This window comes from Athene noctua, chromosome 1 (genome assembly GCF_965140245.1).
Source record: "Athene noctua chromosome 1, bAthNoc1.hap1.1, whole genome shotgun sequence".
In the NCBI taxonomy this organism is placed as follows: domain Eukaryota; kingdom Metazoa; phylum Chordata; class Aves; order Strigiformes; family Strigidae; genus Athene; species Athene noctua.
In genome coordinates, this window is record NC_134037.1 from 36971776 (window position 1) to 36998351 (window position 26576).

Sequence of the window (26576 nt, forward strand, 5' to 3'; positions counted from 1 at the left end):
GCTGCTTGGGCTGTAAAACACATGTTATAATTTCTTAATTAAATTGTCTCAGTTTTATGTATTTCCACAAAGGGAATAATAGTTGTGCTTTATGCAGAGTTTGTGTGTTCTAAGAAATTTTTGGTATCGATTCTCACTGTCACAAGAATCACAAAATGACAAAAAAGTAAATGAGTCATGTAAAGCACAGTGTAAAATATTTTCTGTCTTAGATGTTCAGACTATTCTTTAAATTTCAAAATGTGTAACTTCATTTGGGAAGCTCACAGTGGGGACATTAATTACTTTTCCCCTGATGTTACCAAGATAGAAACAGATAAGAATTATTCCTTTATTCGATATAACTGTTTGTTCCTGCTTCTGACTGAAAGCCGTTTGTTAATTTCTGATTTAAGATAACTCAGAATTTCTCCCTGGATGTAGAAATGGGAAACAAACCCATTCTCTCTATTTAAATCCCAAAGTTAGCTCCAAAACCGAACTGTGTCTCTGTGCTTTTACATATGCAAGACTGGAGCCATGTTTTTGGCTGAATAGGTGGAGCAGTAATACGTGGTGCTAATGGGTGTTCATCCTTAGTGAAGCCAGTTTGAATAGTCTTAAGTGACTAATGAAAAAGCATTGCAGTCATTCAGTCTCTTAGTATCATGAAATTCAGCAAAATTAAAATATATTTAATAAAGTGGAAGAAGAACCTAGATCTGCGCAGTCAAATTACTGATTTTGTTTTTTTCAGTTGCAGAAATAAAGTTCAGTGAAATTTTATCTGTTTCTGTACTACTTGGCTTGTGGTAATGTCAACGGGAAAATTTAGTGAAATTAAAATTTTATTTGTAGCATTTCACTGCTCTAAATCTCACAGAAGAACACACTTTAGGGACTGCCATTACTTTAAAGGAGAAAAGTATATATAGCACTCCAGGGGACTTTCTGGGCCATAAAATACAGGCCCTGTTGCTGCAGAGAATGAGGGTTTATTATATTATACTGTAACATATTAACATTACAATGTGATCTGAAATTATTTACCTATCAATACAGAAAAGCATTTAATAAATCATTTTTCTGATTTTTCTCACTCATCCCTTCCTTCCTCGTTTTTGAGCCAGATATTGAACTATTGGCAGCTTGCAGAGAGGAGTTTCACAGGAGGCTAAAGGTATATCATGCTTGGAAATCCAAGAATAAGAAACGCAATGCAGAAACAGAACAGCGTGCTCCGAAATCAGTCACAGACTATGGTGAGGAGAGATATGTTTGTGTTTATAATAATATCGGTGACAGTAATCTAAAGAAAACATTTCTAGAATCAATTTTTGGTTTTGCTAGGTTGAAGGAAATTCTTGGGGTTTTAAAGAGTATTTTTATATTGATTTAAGGTAAATATTTTGAAAAGATTGGAACTGGCAAATACTTTGCAGAAAGTAGAATATTTTTAGGAGACCCAGATACATGTACTGAATAGATCTCCCTAAAACCTTTCCTCATACCAACTCATCTGTTAAAATAGTTCTTGATTTGCTGTTGCAGTTGCTGGTGTTTTTGCTAAATGTTTATTGCTGTGCTACTTAAGATTTAGAAAGATCATTTTCCATTTGTGAAACTGTGGTTTGCATTTTGAGACTCCTGAGACTTTGTTTATAAGGTTGCTCATGCTAGTTCTGACCTCTGTAAGTACAAATGTTGCTTTCTGAGAGTAGTTAGTGATAGTTCAGAACAGAGAATTATACCTAGGGATAGAATAGAGATTCTAAAAATAGTTTCACTGAATCATTTGGGTTGGAGAAGACCTTTAAGATTGAGTCCAGCTGTTAGCCTAACACTGCCAAGTCGACCACTAAACCATGTCTCTAAGCACCACATCTGCACATCTTTTAAACCCCTTCAGGGATGCTGACTCCACCACTTCCCTGGGCAGCCTATTCCAAGGCTTAACCACCCTTTTGGTGGAGAAAATTTTTCCTAATATCCAATCTAAACCTCCCCTGTCGCAACTTGATGCCATTTCCTCTTGTCCTATTGCTTGTTACTTGGGAAAAGAGACAAACAACAACCTTGCCACAACCTCCTTTCAGGTATTTGTAGGGACAGGGATAAGGTCTACCCTGAACTTCCTTTTCTCACAGCTAAACAACCCCAGTTCCCTCAGGCACTTCTCGTAAGACTTGTGGTCTAAACCCTTCACCAGCTTCATTGCCCTTCTCTGGACACGCTCGAGTCATTCAATGTCCTTTTTGGAGTGAGGGGCCCAAAACTGAACACAGGAATCAAGGGGCGGCCTCAGCAGTGCCGAGTACAGGGGTAAGATCCCTTCCCTGTCCCTGCTGGCCACGCTAGTGCTGACACAAGCCAGGATGCCATTGGCCTTCTTGGCCACCTGAGCACACTGCTGGCTCCTGTTCAGCCAGCTGTCGACCAGCACATCCAGGTCCTTCTCCACCGGGCAGTCTTCCAGCCACTCTTCCCCAAGCCTGCAGTGTTGCATGGGGTTGTTGTGACCCAAGTGCAGGACCTGGCACTGAGCCTTGTGGAGCCCCATACAATTGGCCTTGGCCCATTGATCCAGCCTGTCCAGATCCCTCTGTAGAGGCTTGCTTCCCTCAAGCAGGTCAATACTCCCACCCAGTTTGTTGTTGTCTGCAAACTTACTGAGGGTGCACTCGATCCCCTTGTCCAGATCATTGATAGAGATATTAACAGAACTGGCCTCAGTACTGAGCTCTGGGGAACACCACTTGTGACCATTCTCAAATAGTCCATCTATCAGACAATTGCATGTCTTTTTTTTTTTTTTTTTTTCTGATTTTTTTTTTTCTGTTGTAAAAAGCAAGATTTGAAGGAATCATGCTCTGTTATGTAATTCACTATTACATTTGAGGTCCAGACAAAACAAAAAGTGTTGGTGGTAAGGGTGTTTTTTTCTCATGCTTTTATTGTTTGGTAGGATATAAGTATATAAACTTCTAAAAGGTGCTAATGATTTCTTCATTTACATCACTGTAAGCCTTAGATACTTCAGGTTACATTCTGTCTTTAAAAATTCTGTGAGTGTTGACATTGCAATTTTTGATTATGGGATGACAAATTTTGCATAGTCCCTGCTTTCTTATTAGACTGTCATTCTTGTGATTTCACAGATGGGTGTTGATTGTCAAAGTGATGTGCTAATGACAGTAAGTGACTACCTTCTAAATTCAACAGGAAGGTGTAGGACTTCCCATGTTTTAACACTGCTGGACCTGAAAATCAGGTGCCCAGTTTCTGGAGTGATATTTGCAGAGTGGATTGTTACTCTTTTTCTCGCCACCCCACCCCCCCAAGTCCAGTGATTGTCTGTTATAAAAGAAACTTAAGAAATTAAGAGAATCACAGCAAATAATTCAGTCAGCTCTTTCTTGCTGTCTTGTGGTTCCATGATTCTTCTGTTCCTTGGCACACAGTTAATGGGAGAGGAAGAGTAAGGGGAAGATGGGGAGAAGATGCTCTCCCCAAAGTCACATTGGCCTGGGATTAGAGCATTGTCCTGGGACATGGCGGATACAGATCCCAGGGTATGCAGGTGCCCTACTCTCAGTGTTGGTGTTTATACAAAAGTGTCTCCTTCGCCTTGATTCATTTACTGAGTTATGCAGTGCTTGAGCGTTACCTGAGAATTTGAGCTTTTCAGAGAACTGCAGTACGCATACATGGCAGGTGAAATCTGGACCCCTAGAAAAGTTGTTATCAAAGAATGGGTCCTTGTGGCCATGCCTAGTAACGTGGGTTTAAGTGCTTAAGAAAGCTTATAGCTGAAACAGCAGGAAAAGGCATTTGAAGCACTTCTGCAAAGTGGTAGGTTGATTTGAGTTTGAGCTTGCAAGTTCTGTCTGGAGCTAAATGGGTAAAATAAATATTCATGCTCAGTATTGCTGATGGGAAGTATCAAAAAGAAGAAAATCTTTGGGTTTGTGCAAATAAAGCTTGGAATATTCATGATCTCATCACATTTAGTTAGACATTTACAGCATTCTTTTCAATATTTTTCATTGCATTTTTTTACTTTTCTTGAAATATGGCTTCATATTTCTGAAGAAAAGTTAGAACATTGCAGTTCAGAAGAAAGTCACTGATGGCAACCTTTAGAGACTCGTTAATGTCAGAAGTAATTCTTGCTTTTGGAATTACACTATATGGGCATTTCACATCTATGTATTATAATGATTCGAGAAGGTAGTAAAAAGAAACTCAGTTTTCTTATATGTTTAAGCTAAACATCGTTCAGGTGTCAGTGGATGTGTGCTTCAGATGATGTAGTTTCTTCTTTCCATCTTCTCACTGATGTGATAATTTTACAGTTATCCTTCATTTAAATTCATATATTCAGTATAGAAGCTAAACACTGGTTTGTGTATTATTACTGGAACGGACAGATTTGGTATTAATAAAGGTCTGAAAATTTCTTCCTAGCAGAAATGTCAAAAATTAAAAGTCCTGCGTTAATTAACTAACAGATTTGTTATGGCAATCTGTGCTTAGCATGTATGCAACCAAAGTTTTGTAACAGCTATCACAAATAATTGAAGTAATCAATTTCAAAATTAAATCCTGATGAAAATAGTTGTGGGAAATCTATGAAATTTGAGGAAAGGAGATGCTTTATATATGTCAGTGAGGAGAAAATGAATAGAAATACTTAGCTCAACATCTGTGTTTATTTTGTAACTAGAATTTCCGTTTGTCTATCATGAGCATTGGTGAAAAATGTTGAGGTAATGAAACTATAACTTATAAAGGATCAGCACTTTTATGTTTTGCTCAACATGTAATGTTTGTTCACAGATTTTGCACCATTTTTGAGCAACTCACGTAAGTGGGGAGGTGGTTATTTAAGCTAACTTTGAAGAATAGGAACACTTGAGAGCTCTATACTAACATTACTTAATCCAGTGTTTTGCTACATGTATACATAGAATCTGATTGTTCAAAAAAACTATTTTACAATTTGGCAATGTTATTCACTGATGATAATTATATGTTCTAGTAATTTACGAATGTATTTTACTGCTTATCTTCATGAGATCCTACCCATTTGAGCAGTCATGGGAGAATGAAATAACCTTTTCATGTAGGTTATTTGAAGGTATATATTTCTATTTTTTTCTCTTTTTTAGCCCTCCTCCCCCCCGCCCCGAAATGGCATGCTTCTTCTAGCATTTTTTACTGTTGTGTGTAGATTTCTGTTGTAGCAAAACTCTGGAATCAACTTCATATAACAACTATTTTCCTAGCACACAAACTAACATTCAGGTGATGGTTTCTTTTGAATTAAGAACTACAATTCCATAGCACTGAAAAGTAGAGGCTATATTGGCTGCTTAGCATTCCTGCCCTTTAGATTCCTCTTGGATTTAGGTATGCACAGAGGTAGAAGTAAGCCTTAGCAGTTACCATTGCAGTGCAAAAAGTGTTTGATAATACTAAAGCACTGATCTGCTGTGATAGAAGTTAAGACAATTTGCAGAAAATAGAATTGATTTCTTATAAGCTGTAAAATATATCTCCCTGTAAAATACATGCTTTATCAGAATTGATGTATAAAAGTAGCATTCATCTATTAAAATGTGCTTTGTTTTTCTTCTCTTTGTTTATGTAGGCATGGAAAAAAAAAGTATTATTTGTGTAGTACATATATCTTTTTTTTAAGATTCTGCTCTTCACATTTAGAAAAACTATTCTTGGTTGAATCTCAAGTGGAAGAAAATTTGAGATGCAGTTGCTAGGCTATTAGTCTTAACTAAAGATACATTGTTAGAAGTGATTGACGTTTTTCATTTTATTAAATTTTAGCTCAGAAATTAGCTTTGCTGCTTAATAGACAATGGATAAAAAAGGAATTTACTTTTAATTATTACCTTTATGCTGAAACATGGAAATATTAATACTGATTTTCTTTTGTAGAGATGGCTTAAATTCACATTCAGAATTTCTTAAACAGGGTATTTGTAACAGTGGTGGTGTAAATCACTAAAACAAGATCAGTAATAAACTTCTGCAAGAGGCAGTTATTAAGGGAAAGGATCTTGCTACATTGTAACAGCATTTACTATTTAAAACTGATTATGATGATATATACATAACATAAAGATCGATCAGTTGATGAGTTAACATAGTGAGTGTTTGCTTTTATTCAAAACAAAGTTTCTCTCTGAAGTCTGAAACGTGTGGGACAGAATGCAAAAATGCACGTGGGAGATATTTAACAGAAATACATATGAAGCTTTAAAAGATTTTATAAATATAACTGTCTTCTCTAGATGTTTGGTCTGTTGATCTTAACAATTTATTTGAAAAGCAAAGCAGCCAGAGAGTAGTTCTAATGCTGGAGTTTAGTACATCTAGGCAGAAAGTTATGTTTGGTGGCAGCTTTGTAACAAGCAGTATTTGTTGTCAGCATTTCTAATAACAAATTAGTAATTTCTAACAGTATTATCCATCATTCTGCGTTGACTGTCAAAAATCTTCAAGTGGTGCTTTGTATTTTTGTGAGTGAAAATGCTTCTTTGCACTGTGACCTTGTTTTACAAAGAAGTGGACTGAACTAGAACAGTTACTGATTAATGTTCCTGGTTGGTAAGAAATTTTGTATGGGAAATTTTACCTCAAATACTGATTTAAAGCAGAATGTGTTATTTTACTCATTTCATTTTGTCTAAACATACCTGATGCCATTGAGCAACCTATAGATACAATAGTTAACATGATCCTTTCCTTACCAGTGTAGCGATTAAATGAATGCATGTTATATGAGAAGGGAGTACTTTTTGGGTTTGATAAGACTTCAGAAGATATATTCAGAGAGAATATCTCAGGTCTTTTGGGATTTGTTTTGGTTTTTTTCGTTTTGTTTGTTTGGGGTTTTGGTTTTTTGGTTTGGGTTGTTTTTTATTTTCTTTGACAATTAATCAAGCAAATCATAATATGGCTTTCTTCATTTTTTTGTTTTGTTTCTTTGGTTGGTTTTGGTTTTGGGTTTTTTTGTCAAATAGCTCAACAGAACCCAACAACCCAGCTACCAGCCAGACAAAAAGAGATTGAAATAAACAGACAACAGCGTTACTTCCGCATTCCCTTCATCCGTCCTGCTGACCAGTACAAAGATCCCCAGAACAAGAAGAAGGGTTGGTGGTATGCGCATTTTGATGGGCCATGGATTGCTCGACAAATGGAACTTCACCCTGACAAGGCACCCATTCTCCTTGTAGCAGGTTGGTATTGAAAGCAAAATTAAAATATTGAAAAGGTTCAGAGCCAATAACATCAGAAGAAGAGGCTGATGATGCAGGTTTGCCAAGTGGTATCCTCTTCTTTTTTTCATCAGCAGTTCTTGTCTGGGCAGAATTTGAGGATTTGGGACTGTTCTGTTGGTGGCCAAATGTTATGGAATATCACTTGGAGATGCAACTGGTCACATGTTTTATTTATACGTGTACTTTAATCTGGAAAATCATAGAGCAGAAATCCAAATGTAAATGGTTTTATTATTAAGTACCCTCAGATCATTTACTGAACTGGAGACAGTGTGAAGATAAAACATCACAATTTATCTGGGAAAGTTGTACTCATCATTTTATTGGTTTTTAGTTAACTTTGAAAAATAACAGCAGTTTGTATCAAAACAATGTGTGCATATGATATATTGTCTTTCCATAGTATGGTGCTAATAGCAAACTGAAACTTTTACCATATTTATGCTGTGGAGTATGGGAGAATAACTTTTAAAAACTGTGTTTTTACATATTTAGTAATAGGATACATAGGGATTTATCTGTCAGTGAAATGTGTACTTGTTTTCTGGCAGATAATCAAAGGGAGAGAAAACACTGGAGAAATGCTGTTTACAGTTCTGTGGTTTGAGTTTTTGTATGTAACTTGGGGACTGAGGCAAAGGCCATAACCAGTTTATTTAACTTCAGAATTGTAGTTTACTAGCTAATTTTTCTGCTAATTATTTTGAATAGAATTCCTTATACTAACTGTTGCCCTTGGCATAAGTGTCAAAGCCCATAGGTAAAAGTAGCATTGCTGTCATGAATACCTATGAAAAATAAGATTAAAATATAGTGAGTAAGCTACACTTACTGTTCACTGGATTCCCTGTGTCGGTCCCATCTGGTAAACACTGTTGAGCATAGGAGGCTGACAGATTAAGAATGCTAGTTACTTGATCAAAAGTCGCAGCTTCTTAGTTGCTTTGCTATGTTTAAACAAATGAAATAATAACAGAAATTCACTGTAAAACTGAAAGTATGTGTAAAACAGGTGCGACTGTGATCCTGTAATGGATTTCAGGAGATATATCAAGATGGTGATCCTTTCAGCTTCTTTCTTGTGTTCCTTTTTGCTCACTTTTTAAGCACAATATTGTCAGTTGTAGCATCTGATATGAGTTTCAACTGATTCAACTGATATGATATTCTGATCCGGCTTTTTGTTCTGTGTGTAAGAAAATAAATAAATAAATACCTGTGCCTGAGGACTGATATCCCCATAAGCTCTGAAGTCTATTAACAAACTAGAGCTTGAGAGAGGAAATCCAGTTAACAAAAGGCCTAATCTTTGTTAATGGGACCTTTGAATGATGTAAAAGCTTTATAAAGATTTTCTTTTTTCCTTTACCGCTTCAGGTAAGGATGATATGGATATGTGTGAGCTTAATCTTGAAGAGACTGGCTTAACTCGAAAGCGAGGTGCTGAAATTTTGCCGAGACAGTTTGAAGAAATTTGGGAGCGCTGTGGAGGTATCCAGTATCTTCAAAATGCAATTGAAAGCAGACAAGCTCGTCCTACGTATGCTACAGCGATGCTGCAGAACCTATTGAAATAAATGGTCATTTTTCACAGTAGCATTTGAGATGAGAACCCTTGTCCATGATACAAAGGGAAGAGTTCCTCTGTGCAACAGAGGACGTAAACATTCTGTGATCATATTAGAGATGTTTAATATAAAGTGAACAGATTTTATTAATCATGTGGCTTGTTAATTTGTACTTTATGATGTTTAATTTGTGTAGTGAACTTTACTAGGTATGAGGACCTTGAAGAAACTCCAGTCAGTGTAGCTTGTTGCATTTTGTTTATATGTTGCATTTTCTTTAACAGTTTCTGTTGTAACTCTTAAGACTTTTAAGCAATCTGTACTTGGGTACATATTACAAAGAACTACACTGAAACTAACTTGTTATAAAATCCCCTCTTTAAGACACTGAATAGTTGTCTTCAACTTGTGGCCTAGTAAAGAGGATATGCTGTTTCTAATAACTGGAATTGTGAGGCCTTAGCTTTGACTTCTGTTCCAGAGAAGTTGGAGTATAATTTTATATAATCTGAGACATTTTATGTCCTGATTTGAAAACTGGTTAGTGTCTGTACTTACTTTTTCGGAGACTGATGGGAAATCCTCCTAAACTTGGGACCCATAAATTCCTATTTAATGCATTCTCTGTCATGTTTTAAGAGGAATGGCTTTCTGTACATCCTGAGAAGACCATTCATCTATGTCAATATTGTTTAATATTGGAGGTACTCAAAGAATATACCCCTCATTAAGTCATATACCACTTCTCTCTTAGTTTCTTTTTCTGTTTTCTCTTTAAGTACAAATTTCCTTTAGACTTTTATTTTTCTGACCAAATTTTCAGTAGGAATTCCTGGAGAGTTTGTTTGCCCAGGTGGTGTAACTTCAGTATATTCAAAATTGTCCAAGACTTGTATTGGGAGGCATATAAGAGTATGGATAGCATAAGGGAACTATGTTCAGCTTTTTGGTGGCAGTATAGCTTAACGGAATAGGGAGGCCTGAGTCTCAGACATTCTGTTTATTTTAATTATAATGAGATGCACAAGGTCTGTACCTTTTGCTAGATGTTTAAAAATTTGGTCCAATAACAAAATGCATCATTTAAATACGATGTGCTGATGAAATAGCTACAATTTTTAGTATACTGGAATATCATAGTGATTTGGACACTGACCTTTATATTCCTATCTTCTGTCAAATTTCATAGCTTGTAACAGTTCCCTTATTAAGCAGTTCATTTCAGAAGTTTCTGTGGGTGGGAATTATTAATTTCATATGGTTTTAAAATTCATCTTGTTCACTTATGTAAACATTATTGTTTCACCATGCTGGCCATTATTTCAACAAGTTACACTTGATTATTTATTATCTCTGATAGGAATTTGAAATATAAGTAGCTTTATGTCCAATTATTCAACCTGATTTAAAAATGAAGTTTTGCTCTATTAATTAACAAAGTTTGCTTACACTATAAAATAATTCCCTCACTGTTTACCTCTTGGAAACTTTAGTTTTTAAATGCATAAATATACTTAATAACTTTCAAGATGTACAGTTCTGTAGCACAGAGAAAAAAGCTCCTGATGCATACATACATCCTTTCTGACCTTAGATTGTGCTTGCATGCTGCAGTCTGCCGCTTGTTATAAATGCCCTCCTCACTGTAATACATGTGGAGATATTTGAGTAATACATTAACTCTGTCTGAATCTGCTGCACCAGGGAATCTCAGCTTCCACTGCATACACACTCTGCTTTTTGGTCATGTGATTGAAAACAAGAAAATATTTTCATTTTACCCAAATTCTTCACTGAAGCAGTAATTTTTGTCTGGAAGATGAAAGGAGAAATGCATCAGGCTGCTGACTAGCAAGTTGTGTACAAACCTGTACAGTGTTGCATGTGTTTAGAGGTGCTGCTTATGAAATTTAGGTTACTGGTTTAATATGTTACTGATTTGGAACCAAAGTTTCAGAACTTCCAGTCTCCAGAAACAGCACTGTAAGAAGCTGTGATTGTTCATGCGATACAAGGAAGAAAAGTCACTGAGCTGATAGGGCTGAGATGCCCTATCCTGTATTTATGACTATCTGGATTTAGCTTCTTGACTTAACACTTTCAGTCTCAGTTTATATATATATATATATATATATATAAAATATATATACACACAAAAATGGATCTTAAGAGGCTGAACATGGTAAGCAAAGAACTTCAATACTTAAGCGTGTGTATATGTATATACACATATATATGCTTAAATATTTTAATATATATATGTGTAAACATACTTTGAGGAATGCCAGGATTTCCTTTACTGCCATAAGAAAGAAAATTTATTATTCAGAATGGGCTGCATGGGAATTCTTAACTAAATGACTAAAAAATATGAGCTATCAGGAAAACAAAATTGACTTTGAAAAATAAGAACTGGTGGCTGGATGTTCTCAAATAAGATGTTCCCTCCTCTTTGCATTGCCTCAGCAGTATGCCTGAGGCAGGCAGAAAATGCATTCCAAAAATCAGGTTATTCTAGTTTGCACAGTAGAGGCTTTTTTTTTTTTTTTTTTTTTCCTGCACCAAAACCATCATCTGCTTTTAGTTTTACTGATCTTTTTGTGCAACAAAATTAATTTCCAATTAATTTCAATTCATTTCAGATTTATTTATTTATTTTTTTTTTACATCAGGCAATATTCAGCTGCTTACCAATTGTTTCTGTAGTCCCATCTACTGTGTCAGATAATATACTGCTGGTTGATTTGGAGAGGAAATAAAAAAGCTTGGAAGGGGGTTGATCTGTAGGATTGTAGTATTACCTAATGCCCTTCTGATCTATGGTTATAGAGAAAAATTTAATTTGCTTTTTAAAGCAAAATGTTGGCTTGGTTCTGTGTGTTTGATTTAAAAAAAAAAAATTTCTTCCTGCCTCTCAGTAAAGCTGTCCATTATAGTTGAGATCTTCTGCATGAAACACTCCACAAAACAAAGGAGAGGAAGAGAATTGCCATGCTAGGCTATATTCCTGAATAGGTGACTTAGGAATATGAATTTTCTAGAGAAAGCTACTTTGATGATCACAGGGTCATTAAATACTTGTCTGTCATCCACTGACAAGATTGTTTTTCTTTACCTAGTTGAATCCTTTGGTTTTTTTTCTCCAAAATCTTTAAATAAAGTATTTAAATGACCTAATACTGTACTGAAAATTAAAAAAGAATAAATACATTCCATGTTGAAATCTCAGTTGTATCTCTCTTACCATTTTGTCTTTAAAGTTTTAAAGCAGAATAAGTAAGGGTAAATTAAGTTATGAAAGGATAAAAGGATTTCTGTTCTGGGACTGCGTGCTGCTTTTCTATCAGATGGTGCCTATGGTACTTAAAGCTACTCTAGTAATGATTTCGTCTTTACTTTCTAAGTTAAGTGTTCCTCTAAAAGAACATTCTGATATTAAAATTTTTTTGTTATGTCAAATACCTCATTTCTTAGGATTTGTTGAAATTAGTATATTTTTACTTTTGTTACTATTTTTTTAACCTTTATTGCTATCACTTCCAACATATTTATCATTTGTTATGCTGTGTACTGTTTGCATTTTTTTCGTTTTAGATCATGACAATCAGTGATGAGTGAAACCACTTAAAAGGTTGTCAGGGTTTTTTTACAGGAAAAGCTTTATGTTTGGGGTGGAGATGTGGTGTTGCTTTTGTTTGTTTGTTTGTTTTGGTTTTTTTTTTTAAAAAAAAGTGTTATCAAACTTTCCTGTCTTAAGGGCCAAATCAGAGTGGTATTTTTTAATTTAAGAAGATTGAAGTAATTCAGACTTTGATATCTAGGAAACATGATTTTGTTTCATTTTCCTTAAGACTTTCATCTCCAGCTGTAGTCTTACATCAGTTTTAAGATAACATGATGTGTTTTAGTGTGAGATTAAGTACCAATTCCGTTCTCTGTGAAATTTTCAAGTAAATAATTTTATTATATTTTATTGAAATACAAAAGGCTTACATCCAGCAAATATATTTGGTAATTAATAGTTGAGTGTTAAATACAATCATGAATAATCATTATTAAAATACACATTTTAAAATTACTTGATTTTTTAAAATCAGACTAGTGATAACTAGTATGAATTGAAATACACTAAACACATACAAAAATACATCTGTAATGGAAAAAATGGAATGCTTTCAGCATTCTTAATGCATTCTTAGCTTACATGAGCAATAGTGAAAAGCTAACATTTGTTGGCAGGGATGACTTCCAGTGCCCTGCGAGAAGTATTTTTAAAGTACAGTTTTATTCTGAAGTGTTACTGTGTAAAACGACATCTTAGGTTTCTTTTTTTCTTTTTTTTTCCTCCTAGTTAAATAAAGTAAGTAAAAATACTCTTTCAGCTGTAGAAACTCAACTTTGTATTCTTGGTGCATTGCCTTCATTTGTACACAATCACCAGCTTTGGTGGTTTTGCCAGCAAATCTGTGCAGTTAAGTGTTTGGAATTCGTAAACAGTTCTTTTGAGCATACCTAATAAGGTAAACTAAAGTTTGTTCTTTGCTATGGTAACTGTGTGGTACGAAGTAAAAAGAATTGTCACTAAAATCAGCTGCTATCCCAAATCCATGAAAGTTCCACATCTGAATGAGGAGCTGTCATCCAGTATAGTCACGAACTTTGTAGAAGCTCAGTTTGAGCTGTAAGTACAACTTCTGATACGCACCAAGCAGCAAATAGTGCCTGGATATTATACAACACTGGTGCGGCATATAAATATAGATCTACTCAAGAAAAAGATGTTGAAGGTAAAGTAATGCTCATACTTGAATCAGGATTGTGGATCCATAGAGCATAAATTACTACGGCTATAAAATACTTAATGGCCACCCATTGTCTGCTTAGATTTCTTCTACAAAAACTAATAGTAACTTCTCCAAATTATTTATGTGTATACTGAGTTTAAAGTGCATGCACTTATGTGCAACTCTGTAATCTACTTGCTATGGTGAGGATGCTTGTGAATATAAATTTAATGTTCTGAAAAGATGAAACTGCAGGTATTGCACCTCAGTGAAAAGATGGAATTCTTAGGATAACCCGACAGTTTGTAACTGCTACCAGAAAGTGTATATGTACATAGAGATACATAATGTGTTTATTAGCAGAAAATAGGAATCTGATGTTCATAGAAACCATTAAAAAAATCCCAACTTCTGTGTGATTTGCAATGTAAGCATTGTAGGAAGAGAATGACAACGTTCCTAAATGCTTTTAATGTGGCCTTTGGTCAATGACAGCTCTTATTTCTGTGTTTGCCACTTACATAGGGTAGGTAAGAAAGGTCAATAAAATGTATAGAAATGTGGTAAAGTTTTATCGACATTTTTACCAGAATGTTTGTGATCTACACTATTGAAAAAAGTCACTTCTCAGCAAAATTTTTCTAGCACTCGGCTCTTAAAATATAGTTAAGATATGTAAGTACTGGAAGCTTAATGCATGCATCTTAACACTAGTGACTTTTTCCTAGTCAAATTTTAGACATGGTCAAATAGTTGGTCAACTTGGTCATGTTGTTTTTCTTTAATAAAACATGTTTTAAGTGTGTGCTGATTTTAGAGCCAAAATGTTATATCTTTAGGAATCCTTGAATTTTTTTCATATGCATAATCAACCTGAAGTCCAGTCTTGAATAATGCAGACCACCTTTTTTGAATACCTGAAAGAGAAACTCTCATAAGACATTTGAAAAACACTTTTAAATATGAAAATATACTATTTATTTATTGTTAATAGGCAAGGTCTCACTAAAATCTGTTTAAGATAATCTCCAGTTCATTGTAAGGAGAAGTGAGTTAACCCTGAAGTTATTTTTTACATACTAAGTCATTGAACTCAGAGTAAAATTATTTTTCCTCCCTGATATAACAATGGTGCCCTTCTATATGAAATAACAAACAAATACCACCTATTTCATCATAATCTAAAGAACATATTTTTGACTGTAAAACAATTAGAATGCAGCATGCTACAAAAGAAGCTCTATCTGAAGTATCTACAAGATTCAGTTTCAGCAGATCTGGGATAAAATTATCTTTGGGACATCCAGCTTCTATGCATAGTTTTAAGTGTAAGAGGGCAACTGTGCCGTGCAAACTTGTGAATTTGTAAAACTTGATGCCTGCTATTCTCAAACGAAGAGCACAGCGCTTCCATCTCTGTATGGTATTTTAGGTCTTCTTTCCCCTGTGATTCTGATAATGAAACACTAAATCTCTGATATTGGCAGGGGAGATCTAACAGGCCAACTTGTATTGTTGTGTTGTTTTAATCCAAAATAGTGTTTGTTTGATGATCCAAGTGACTGACATGGGGATGAAACAAATGGCAGTCTTTGTTTTCGCCTCAAATTTAATTTCAGTTGTCCTTCTTGATGGCTGAGAGTCAGTTTGTCAGAGGATTGTGCTAGGTGTCAGTTACTGGTTTTGATGAGCAAAGAATGATACAACATATTTCTTAGGGAGAATCTGTAATGACTTTTAGGCTTCATCTGAACTGCATCAAATGAAGTGGACTTTGTCCATGCTGAGTAGGTTCAGCATTATGAAACAAGTTATTCTACCATCCTCTTATCTAGTGCTTTATTTCCAATGCTTCTGGGCTATTCTGTGTCAAATATTTCTGGATCCTCTAAGGTTTTATCTAAGTTTGTTAAAACTGATTTTCTGTAGTATCTGTTGCAGCACAATTCTTATGCAAGCTTAGAAAACTTTGTGAAAACTCCTTAGATGAGATCCTGTTTCTTTTAAAGGGTTAGATCCATTACTGAATTTTGCCAGATAACATCTTGAAAAAGAAGCCTACTCACCTATGCCATGTACAAGCACAAATAAATGAATTTATAGAATAACATGCAATAGATCAACTAAAAAGTAAAAAGGCTTTATGGATAGCTTGACGTAAGACCCTTACAACTGAAAAGCAATGCTTTTATTTTCAGAAACTTTTTCACTGACCAGAGAACATCCAGCACACTCACTAACAGGGACAGCAGATATTACAAGAGAACGGTTGCCTTTTGAAATGAGGTCTTCAACTTTCATCTCAAAGGAGCAAAGAGCACATGTGTAGGTGAGGTAGGCAGCAGAGAGCCAGATCAGCAGGATCATTATTGGAGAACTTTGTCATGTTTGACTCTCAGCCGTAGTAGGCCAACTGGATGTGGACTTGTTGGCCTTGTGGCTCAGTTTGAATGAGCTGATCCATTTGAATGTGTAAATTCCAGTTCACTCTCATATTCTGCTTTGGCCCAAAAAAAGATGATTCTCATAGTCATTTTATTCCTCATGTTATACTATTTGTGGAGCAAGACACACCAAGTTCCCAGAGACCTAACTATGTGAAGGTAGCTGTGGTTTTCAGCTGCTTGCAAGAACTTGTGTTTTCTACTGAGCTCAGAGAGAAGGAAGAGCAAGTTCACCTGGATGTGAAACCCAACCAAATAAAACCCCTCTGATAACCAAGTTTTGCAATAGTTTTCCATGTAGTGACCCTCTAACTATACTGCAGACATTTTTTATGCTTAGGAAGGAATTGAAGGTTATTTTAACTTCTACTAGAATTTTATGCTTATTTTCATATACGCCTTTATAAATACAGAGCTGTACTTAACTGTTAGATAATATGTCCTACAAAGCTGTCACTGCTGTTATTACCATTGCAAAACAGAATTTAAAGACTGGAATTTTCAATTTGGCCTAAGAGTTCTAGATATCCACCTCCTCCTGAAAATTCAATTCAAGTGACATATTCTGTTTTAAAAATCCTTGCCCTAAAGGAGTTTTCTAGATGGTGATTTGGAAGTGACACTTTTAGTTTCAGCTATCATACATAAATTTTTCTTCGTCTATTATTTTCAGATAGTTGAAAATGTGTTCAACATAAGGGCTCTGAGGTAAACACTCATTTTAAACTTAAGTAATGGTGAAAAATGACCAAAACCACGTGGTAGTTCTTTTTTTTTTTTTTAAAAAAAAATATTTCTATTTTGTGGTTGCCTCACTTCTCACTAAATTAATTTGCTTAACTAGATCTTGAGAGCAGCTCTATCAATACACTTTTGACAATTCAAATAGAGTCTCGATGACACGGGCCTGCTTTTCTCCCACAGATGTCCCATTTTATTCCTTTCATAAAATATTTAATGCTTTTGTCAGTAGCAATTGTAAGTAGTTCAGCTGATATGAAAGCTTACTGGTCTACAATTACCCACAGACACATTTTTTTAAGATGAGTTTAAAGTACTAATTGCAACGGCTGTGCTTTTTTTTTTTTTTTTTTTTTTGTGAAACCAATTCATTCTTGAGCTTTTCGGAACTGCTGCTCCCTGCTGACTTGTCAGTCTCTATCCCTTCATTCAGTCCCCTCTATCACCAGTGGCTGAGTCTGTAACTGTGACCAGGGCTACTTGAAGAGACCAGACATGGGTATGATGAAGATCAGTGAAAAGAAATCTTTCTATATTGTTTCATTACTTGTTCCTTCATTTACATAACAATGCACTAGCTCAAGCCAAGGATTCATGTGGCCTGGTATCCTGTCTCCTGTAGTATAGAGCTGGTGCCACGACAGTCTTGTACTGAGATTCCCCTCACTAATAATGGGTACTAACAGCTACAGTAAAACCTTTTTGTTCCTAATTGGGCTGTGATTCAGAAAAATGAAAATGGCAAAGTAAAAGCTTTTTGTCTACCTTTCGAGAGAGCATACTCGGATACATCAGAAGTAAGAGACAGTCTGGCAATTTTAGAAAAATTTTTGACTCTGCTTTTCTCCTTTCTGTCTCTCCCCCCCCCGCCAAAGATACAAGACATTTCAAGTTGCAAAACTTTAAATAATGTTTGAGATATGAGCAGTATTCTGCTCAAATTAGAATTCCTACTTGTTCAAACTCTGTGTAGCTTAAACAGGCACAAGTTATTTTTAAACGATCTGTTACTGCTATTTAAAACCTCCCCTTTGGTTTGCATTTTGTGTTGCTTTGTCATTTTAGATAATCTTTCTTCCTTCATGCCACATTTGCAAATGGGTATACAGAATGGAACTTTCTCACGTAAAAGCACTTAAGAAAGGATTGTTACTGTCATATCAAGCATCAAAAAACCCCAAGGTTTTCCTTGTATGGAATTAGTACAAAGAGGCTTCCTGGTAATATTGACAAACAGGGAAACTCAACAGATTTTTTAAAGCTCTTGAAAATAGTCACAAACCTTGGTTTTCTGGCTGACGCTGGAAATGAAGAATTTCAGAGACTAACTTGTCAGTCTTGGTTTTGTAAGCTCATCTGGTGACCTACAACAGTAAAAAAAAAAAAAAAAATCAAAATACTGGATTAATTATTCCACTAAATCACAAAAAGCACTTGGATAGGATGGACCACCAAAGCCATGCAAGAGAGCTGTAAGGCCAACAGTTCTATAGTCCTGTTATGAAAGCTACACAGCAGTAAATGTGAAAAGCAAATAAACAAATTAGTATTTTTAGTTCTGCAATTGCCAAGCAAGAGTTTAGAATCAAATTTGATTTAGTTGTAGAGTAAATACATGAAGATGGATGTGTTACTTGAGGTGGGGCTGTTTGTTGAGGGGTAAGAAAAGGATTTCCATGCATTTTACCTCCATGCTGAATTGTGTTTTCAAGTTCGTGTAATGTTTCGTGATCAGTGATCTCTGAGGAACTGACACAAGCACTTACACTACAAGCCGTATAACAAAAGCCAGTTATGGGTTCGTCATGTTCAAAAGCAGGATTAATCCTTACAGCATTTTCTGAATTGCAGCTGTTGAGAGTAGGACTTCTACAATGTAGAACATTTTTGTTTTGGTAAGATTTTAAATTGAAAAAAAAAAAAAAAGGAATATTTTGTAATGTGAAGGAAAAGATCATGAACAGCTTACTGCAAAATAGAGTTTCTTTTGCTTTTTCTTCTTAACTTAATAATTAAAATGATGAAAAGAAAAACGAGGCTTAGTAAGCCAAGAATGAGAGGTTTAAAAATGAAGGGTTGTATGGGTTCTGGAGAAAATTTTGCACAGCGCTGTCCTTGGTAAAGCTCGTGTCTACGTACAGGGCATCTAAAACAGGGAGAGGAAGAAAAAAATGTACAGAACTCGAAGGCAGAAAATATGGAGTACCTCAAATGAAAACAAAGGAAAATCTGTAATTAAATATAAGCCCAGTATTCCCAAAGCAATTAATTGTTATGTGTCTGTATGAAATAATGTGATTGATAATAGATCATGAGAGTGAGTTAAATAAAAAGACACTGATACATTCTTTGCCAACCTACAAATTTTAAGGAAATTAGGCATTTGGAGCATCTCTCATAAATTTCTAGCCCCACAGGTGAAGTTGAAGTAACATTTGTGGTTTAGAACCTTAGAAGTTGAGGTGTGTTTTGGAGTAACGTCTAAACACATCTTTGAAGCCTACATTCTGTTTATCAGTGATTTTAATCTAAGTAGAAAGTCTGATGTAAAAGTTCTACTACAAATAGCTCCCTTTAAAGCAAGGGAGAAGATTGCCATATTTTATAGGAGAACACAGACGTTCCAGTTAGTGGAAAAATTAACGTGGTCAATTCTGAGTAAATTCACAAGCAAAACAAGTGCTTGACTAAAGAAAGTAATAGGCCATAATTTTCTCTCTGCAGACTGTTCAAGTTTCCACAAGCTGTCAGTCTGAGACTGGCAGTAAACTTGTGTGTTTGTAACTTGCTGTAATTCACAAGACGTTTGATTTATTATTTTTAATATTTTATTATTCCAAGTGATGGTTTAATTATTATTGTACATCAAGTCAGGGCTTTTCTGGAGTGGAAATGTGTTCTTTTCCTTAGTGCATTGGTCTTGGAGGAGTAGGCTATGCCCCTTGCTACTTCAATACAGTTTTGAAAAGGACCTCTTTAGCTCACAGGCTGATTTCTAGTACAAAATACTGTGACTTCAAGTCAGGAATTTAGCAGCAACTGAGGTGAAATCAATATAATAATTATTATTTCTGTGATGCTCACAGCAGAAAGTGAGTGACAGTTACATTGTTAGTGACATTATCATATGAATGATTTGCTCAGTAGTCTTATTTTTTTGACATTAATCCTAAGTACACTAAAAGACATATCTTTAACCTTTTAAAGTCAATATTAAGAGAGAACAGACAAGTACAAACATTGTAACTTGTTTTTTGCTCATACACGTGGCTGGTCAACTACTGTATGCCAGTCTAATACACAGTTTCGCATAATGCTCTGGATCATCTAGTCTTATGAGATGAAACTTGATACTTTAAAAAGAGACTTAAAGTGTTCAAGTACTGTGGTAGTTCTCAATATTGGCTTAACATCATTTCATGTAAAAATCCTTATGGAATGTATTTGCAGTTAGGAGGAGCTGCTGATCTTCAAGTCTCTCCCATAAAGACCTGAAAGCAGCCTCAACCTTCATGTGCTTTCTTGGGTGGTCTGGAATTAGAGTAGTTTATAAGAATATAGATTTCCTTTTTAATGCATCTTAGAAAAACGTCATTTCTTAAAATACTGCTATGTGATCCATAGCAAAACCATGAATGTGTTATTTCATTTTTCCAAGATGTACTTGGAAATCTGAAAAGAATGCAGTTTTGTCATCCCTGCTAATGATGCTGAATTTCTAATACGTTTCTAAAGGATCTCTAAAAAAAATAACTAGTGTGTCCTAACAGGCAGAAATGGATTTATCCATAGTGCGACTTTTTATACTGAAGCAGGCTTTTGTACCTTAAAGTGTCTGAATGTTGAGGTCTTGGCTTATTAGCATAGTTTATGCTGTTGAAAAGTAGATACTCAGCCCTGCTCATTCATACAATAGACATATCGGGGTTCCGTTCACAGAATTCATGTTGAGCACCATTTATTTACCTGCAGACAGCTCCTCTTCCTGGAACTAACTCACATTTCCCACCATTGATGCAGAGATGTGGTTCCAACTCACACAGGCTCTGACAGGGTAATCCATCTTGGCTTGCGTAACCAGCTTTACAAAGGCAGTCAGCCTCTTTTGTCCACTTGTTCATTACGCATTCGGAAAACTCGTCACATGCCATGAATTTGCATGGGTCTGCCTGATCAGCTGTAAGGGATGGGTAAATCATTAATTGATGCGTTACCCGAAAGTAACTCGGCAGGCTTTGTGGCAGCTAGAGAAAGCAATTCACATTCACTGGCCTGCTACTTGGGCATGTTAATAGGAGGATGTAGTCTGGCATAAAATGACACACATCCTTCCTTCTGTAGATGACAGAGCAAGCATGCAAGCTTCCATTTACTTCTATATTTGTTTACCCCATCACTATTAAGCTGTGATTTTATTTTCATCTCACTGACAAGGATTTTCACGTTTGGATATTTTTATCCCTTTTTTACTGTAATAAACTGCTAGTTTTATACTCATGGATGCTATGCTACAGCCTTGCATATGTGTAAGAAGTAGTTTTGGCTGTAATGACCTTAAACACATAATTTAGAAGATGACGAGGGGAGGGTATTGTATTATTGAATATTGCACAATACTCTGAGGAATGCAACCTAGAAATACTGGCACCGTCTAGAGTGCCAATTTCTTAAAATTATGTGTTAGCATTGGGAAAACTTGCTGGGTTTTTTGTTTTGTTTTTTAAATATTAGTAAGGGATGCCTCTGTGAGATAAAGGGGGTAAGAGAGCCTGGTGGTGTTCATAGGAAGTCTCAAATCAGAGACAGCTTAAAGTCCTAACTTCAGCTGTCACACAAGTCTAAATCTCCTTGCCCATTCTCTACTTCTTACTAGAAAAAAAAAAAAAAAGGCCCAGAAGGAGTAATTTTAACCCAGTGCTCAGCCCAGATGAGGAGGAGGGGGTGCATCCATCAATTTTGTCTCATGGAGGCAGTTTCCTGCATACTGTGGGGTAAAGCCCTTAGAAAGGCAAAAGATGAAAAGCAGACCAGGGAATACAAATTCTGTTCTTGCCAGCAAACGTTTCAATAAGATGTGTGAATCCAGGAAAAAAAAACAACAAAGTGTACAAAACCGAAAAAGGAGAATGTGGAGAAGGAAATGAGAGCAGATACACAGATATGAACTGGGCTATATGACCCTTTTAAGTTATGTGGGTTTAAGAAGAAAAATCTGTAGTTTAGAAAGGGGATTCATTCTGGATATTGCAGCTAGTACCTGTAGGCAGTAACTGGTCTTGAGAATATATTTCAGGAGCAACTTTGTGCTCCATACTAGATGCTCAGTAATACTAATTCCAATGAAAAATGAGCATTGCATTCTTTATAGTAGTACTGGAAATCTCAGATGCACACTAGGATATGCTTAACTGGTACAAATTAATCCAGCAGAGCTGTTCACTTTTAACTCCTCTATAATTCTATGGCTAGTTCCTTTTTTTTTTTTTTTTTTAATAATTTTAGACTAGTAAATTTTCGCATGTACAATTTCCCTTTGCTATATACAATGTACATGTTGATTTGGGATCTACTTTGTTCCTGGACTGTAAATGTATTCACATGTAAACTCTAACAACTGGGCATCAAAGTAATACAATAAATTACAAAGTAACTTTATTGTTAGGCAAACCCTTGATTATATGTATTAAAAAAAAAAAACAAAAACAAACCCCACAAAAAACAAAACACCAGCAAAACAAACAAACCCCAACACAACAAAAAACCCAAGAAAAAATATTCCAAGTACTTTGCTCTGGTCGTTGAGACTACTGATTGTGAATTGCAGAGTTTAGTCTCTAATGAAACAAGAGCAGCTGGCAAATCAAAAGGGGATATTAATTCTTACAGATTATACTCTTACTCCACACAGAATTGCACGCTGAGCAAAAATAGAACACTTCCGAAGGAAACATGGTTAGTAAAAGAGTTTGTATGTTTGAGTACTTGATTAAAACAGTAACAGCTGCATTAACTGCATGTCTCCTGTAAGTCCCTCTCCAGTTTTGATGGTGAGTTTACCTTTGTAGTTGTGGAAATAAAGGTTGATACTGCTAGCAAGGAGACTCTGTCTAAGCATTACCCAGGGTTGTGTGCTACAGCCCTGTATTTTTGTCAGCTGAAAGGTCTCAGAGGGTTTCTATTTGACAAGTAGAGCTTGGCATGAGCATTTCTCTGGGTTAGAGGGTCATTTTTTTGTGATAATGTTTCATTTTCCTTGAAGTGTTGGGCAATGTACCTGCCATACTTTGTCATCTTTTCTGTGTTTTCACTTTATTACAAAAGTAATGCATACGTGGATTTTTAAAAGCCCACTATGTTATTATTTATGGTATTATTTGTGACCAATGCAGTCAGCCCTTTGCAGCTGCTGAGTCTTGATATGCATTTTGGACTGTCAGTTCCATCAGTTTCAATTTGATATGACATTATCACCACTAGATGGCTCTTACTTTCACAATAAATAGGACTTTGCTTAAATTACGTTAATTTACTTAACAGGTTGGGGTGAGTTTGTTTGTTTGTTTGTTTTTTCTGAAAAGACAGTAGGGCTTTGAAACACCTGTATGGTGTTATATACTGGCTTTTAAAACATAATTTCTTCTATTTTGACATTGTACTACTGTTCATAAGCCTTGAAATGAAAGCTCTCAGCAAACTCATTGTGATATTGTTTTCCTGAATTAATGGTAAAACATCAGAAAAGCAGCTGATAGGGATGGAGATAAAAGATTTTTAAATTTCTCTGTGTTTGTATTTTAATTTTTATTTAAAGAAAATTTGCTACCAAAGCAGAGAACATGGGGTAGCCCAAAGTTTTCTCTTTCTAATGAACTTATTTAATACTTTATTGAAAAAAATACCAGTTTATCATGGCAGTATTTGTAAGTTTGAATAATGTGATTTTGTTAACTTTCTTTACCACACACTCTACCTATGCTCTTAGTGGCCACAAGGAGATACGTAAAATGAAAACAGATTAGAAACTATCTGCATGAATTGTAAATGGATTTTTTGTTCTGGAATTGTCAGAGACCTGTACATAAAAAGACAGTTTAACCAAAACTGCTGAAGGCATCTGCATGCTGAAGTATTGATATTATTCTTCTCCATGCCAGATGAAATTAATTCAGCCCTGAAATAATTACCAGAACCTGAAAATAAGTCCAGACTGCAATTTTATAAAACAATGTAGTTTTTGAAAACTTTAAGCTTTTGACATTACTATAGTGTCCAGATATGTTTTTATCTGACTTTCTACTGTTTAACAAAGATTTCAGACTTATTTGAAAGATACTAAATCAGGAGAGATTCTGGAATTAGAAATCTATAGAGTGCTATATATAGTCATGCTCTGGTCAGTGAGTATCTGTAGAATCCAATTATTCCTAGAAATTACCTCCTGTCTTAAACTGTAGCCCCTTAAAAATAGATCTAACGATGTCTAAACTATGGTTTGCTTACAACATTGCAAAAATAATCAGAAATTACATACTTGGGTGCAAGATTTGCATAAGTCACTTCTGTATGGTGCATATGGGCATTCTTTATGCCCATCTTTGCCCAGCCCTTATTCTAGAGTTTTTAGTTCATTGTCTTTGGCTCTTAAAAGCAGTTGCCATACATGCAGAGACTAACACCATCACCCATCATTTCATTACAGTATGAAAATATGCCTGCAGATACTTTGCAACATCTTGCAGTTTTTTATTACTCCTGGTCATGGGGAGGTTATTGCTAATATTGTTATTTCCAAAGCAGTAATACTTCTGAAGTTGTAACAATCCAGAAAAGATTATCTGCTTAGTGTTGTTTTTTCACATAGATTAGTAACACCGTCTTACCTGGCTCAATATCCAGGGAATAACTGTCAATCTCCAAATTGAGGTGTTGGGCTGCAGCATCACAGAAATCTTCCAAAACACAGTGTACTGCTTCTGTGATATTGTATGGCACTGTCTTGGCAAATTTCATTTTACTATTCACAATCACGCTTCCGTTCCTGAAGTTAAGTATTTCCAGGTGCTTAAAACCTGTAAGGTTGGACTGAAGGTACGGAAGTAGCTGCAAAACAGAAATTTGCCTTTATTTTAACTTACTGTCAATGTCTACCTGCTATTAACTTCTCATATAGTCAATTTTCATTATCAAGTACACGCATCACACACTTATTTCTCTGAATTTAACACAACTGTTAAACTCCACTACCAAATTCACTTTTCTGTTTGCACTATCTTCTTCTGGACTTTTGCATCTTTCTCAATCATATATTGAGATGGATGGGCAGCAGTTTCCCCTGTAATGAAATGCACAGCAGCTGGGGAGTTTATTCATCTGGAAGAGAAAAAATCACCTCACTCAAAAGCCAACTTCAGTTATTTTCAAACGTTCAATCCAGGCAGGTTAGGGCATAGCATAATAGGCATGTTACTGAGCTGACCTGCTGCCCTATTGTACCCATAGAGAAAATCCATATCTAATCACATTCCCCCTACTAAGCTATGATCTATCTTAAAAGGCCTGTTTTTAAATCCAGCGTGTAGACGCAAGCCTTAGATGCAATCAGTACTGCTATACTGTTGACGCGACTCTAAGAAAAAGTCAAATAAATTACATGCCAGGCATATATCTGGAGTCTCTTGAAGAAGTAAAACCTTCTATCACTGACTTCCTAAACTGTTTCTTCATACCCTGAGAGCATCCCAGGTTTATGGCTCCTTTAAAAATACAGCTTATCAGACTGAATTATACTAGGGTCTGATACTGTTAAAATACTGTGCTTTTTAGCGTATTGCTTTAAACAATGCCCGACTATTGCATGTGGTGTTGAAGTTGAATTTGCACCCACCAATTGCACGAACTGTTGTTCTAGTGCTTTGTATTCTGGCGAACTCCTATTGAAGAGGTCATCAGAAAAGTGCATGTTGGTTACCCTCAGGCTGAAGAAAACCACTAGCTCTTTGCCTTTGGCTGCGGTTGTCATGGAGCTGGTAGTTACATACTTCAGCGTAGGAGCGGGGGTGGCTTCTGCAGGCTCAGCTGTCAGCAGTGAGATAAAACTGCTGCTGTGCTCCACTTCATCCAGTGCTGCTGTGCTCATCACATCAACATGACCTAACTCGCCAGAAACATCCTGCGCTCCTGTCTGGGTGCCATCAGGAGGAATGCTCTCAGATGTGGGCACTGAGGAATCTGGTACTTCAAGGGACTGTTTGATGATCTCAGAGTGGCTGGAGGATGGAGTGGTCGCTGCAGGCGGAGGTGCTGTTGGGTCTGATGGTAGCACATCTGTAATAACAGCTTCAGGCTGTGTGGTAGAGAGATCACTTGAACCAATAAAGAAAGGCAATGTTCTGTAAGTGCTGCTTGTAACTAAAATGTTATCGCCTGAAGATTCTGGTTCATCCGTGATCTTAACTGCTGCAGAAAAACAGGGGAAAAACAAATAGTTATTTTGAAAAGCAAGCATAACAAACACCAAACATGGGGAACAACATGTATATTCTATTTCCACTGAAGCATTTTTAAAAACAAGATATAACACTATCTAAACATGAAAATGTTTCCATCATCAAGGTAGAACTACTGGAATAAAACACCTCACCCACATGTTTGAGTGATGAGTCTTCTGTGGGTGCTCTTTTTAAATAATAATTACACTTGGTAAGTGTAATTATTATTTAAATGTAATATTTCCTGAGCCATTTCAAAGTACAA

The 26576-nt window shown here is 35.8% G+C and overlaps 2 protein-coding genes across 8 annotated transcripts in view; one reads left to right on the forward strand and one right to left on the reverse strand.

Moving 5' to 3' along the window:
• Positions 1 to 12339, forward strand: part of MYO6 (myosin VI) — a 114363-nt gene extending 102024 nt beyond the window's left edge. For 4 of the 7 annotated variants that reach the window (XM_074895935.1, XM_074895936.1, XM_074895937.1 and 1 more), the window contains exons 32-35: positions 1110 to 1241; positions 4819 to 4845; positions 7026 to 7244; positions 8664 to 12339. In XM_074895935.1, the coding sequence (XP_074752036.1) occupies positions 1110 to 1241; positions 4819 to 4845; positions 7026 to 7244; positions 8664 to 8863 (578 nt within the window). In that variant the 3' untranslated portion in view covers positions 8864 to 12339. The remainder of the gene's footprint in view (positions 1 to 1109; positions 1242 to 4818; positions 4846 to 7025; positions 7245 to 8663) is intronic. The other 3 variants (XM_074895939.1, XM_074895938.1, XM_074895940.1) reach the window with 3 other exon arrangements.
• Positions 12340 to 12870: 531 nt separating this feature from the next.
• The window catches only part of IMPG1 (interphotoreceptor matrix proteoglycan 1), a 64061-nt gene continuing 50355 nt past the window's right edge, over positions 12871 to 26576 (reverse strand). Inside the window, exons 13-17 of the mRNA XM_074895941.1 lie at positions 25708 to 26279; positions 24704 to 24923; positions 20790 to 21000; positions 18106 to 18187; positions 12871 to 14555 (exon numbers count right to left, since the gene is read on the reverse strand). Coding sequence (XP_074752042.1) covers positions 18148 to 18187; positions 20790 to 21000; positions 24704 to 24923; positions 25708 to 26279 — 1043 coding nt within the window. The 3' untranslated portion in view covers positions 12871 to 14555; positions 18106 to 18147. The remainder of the gene's footprint in view (positions 14556 to 18105; positions 18188 to 20789; positions 21001 to 24703; positions 24924 to 25707; positions 26280 to 26576) is intronic.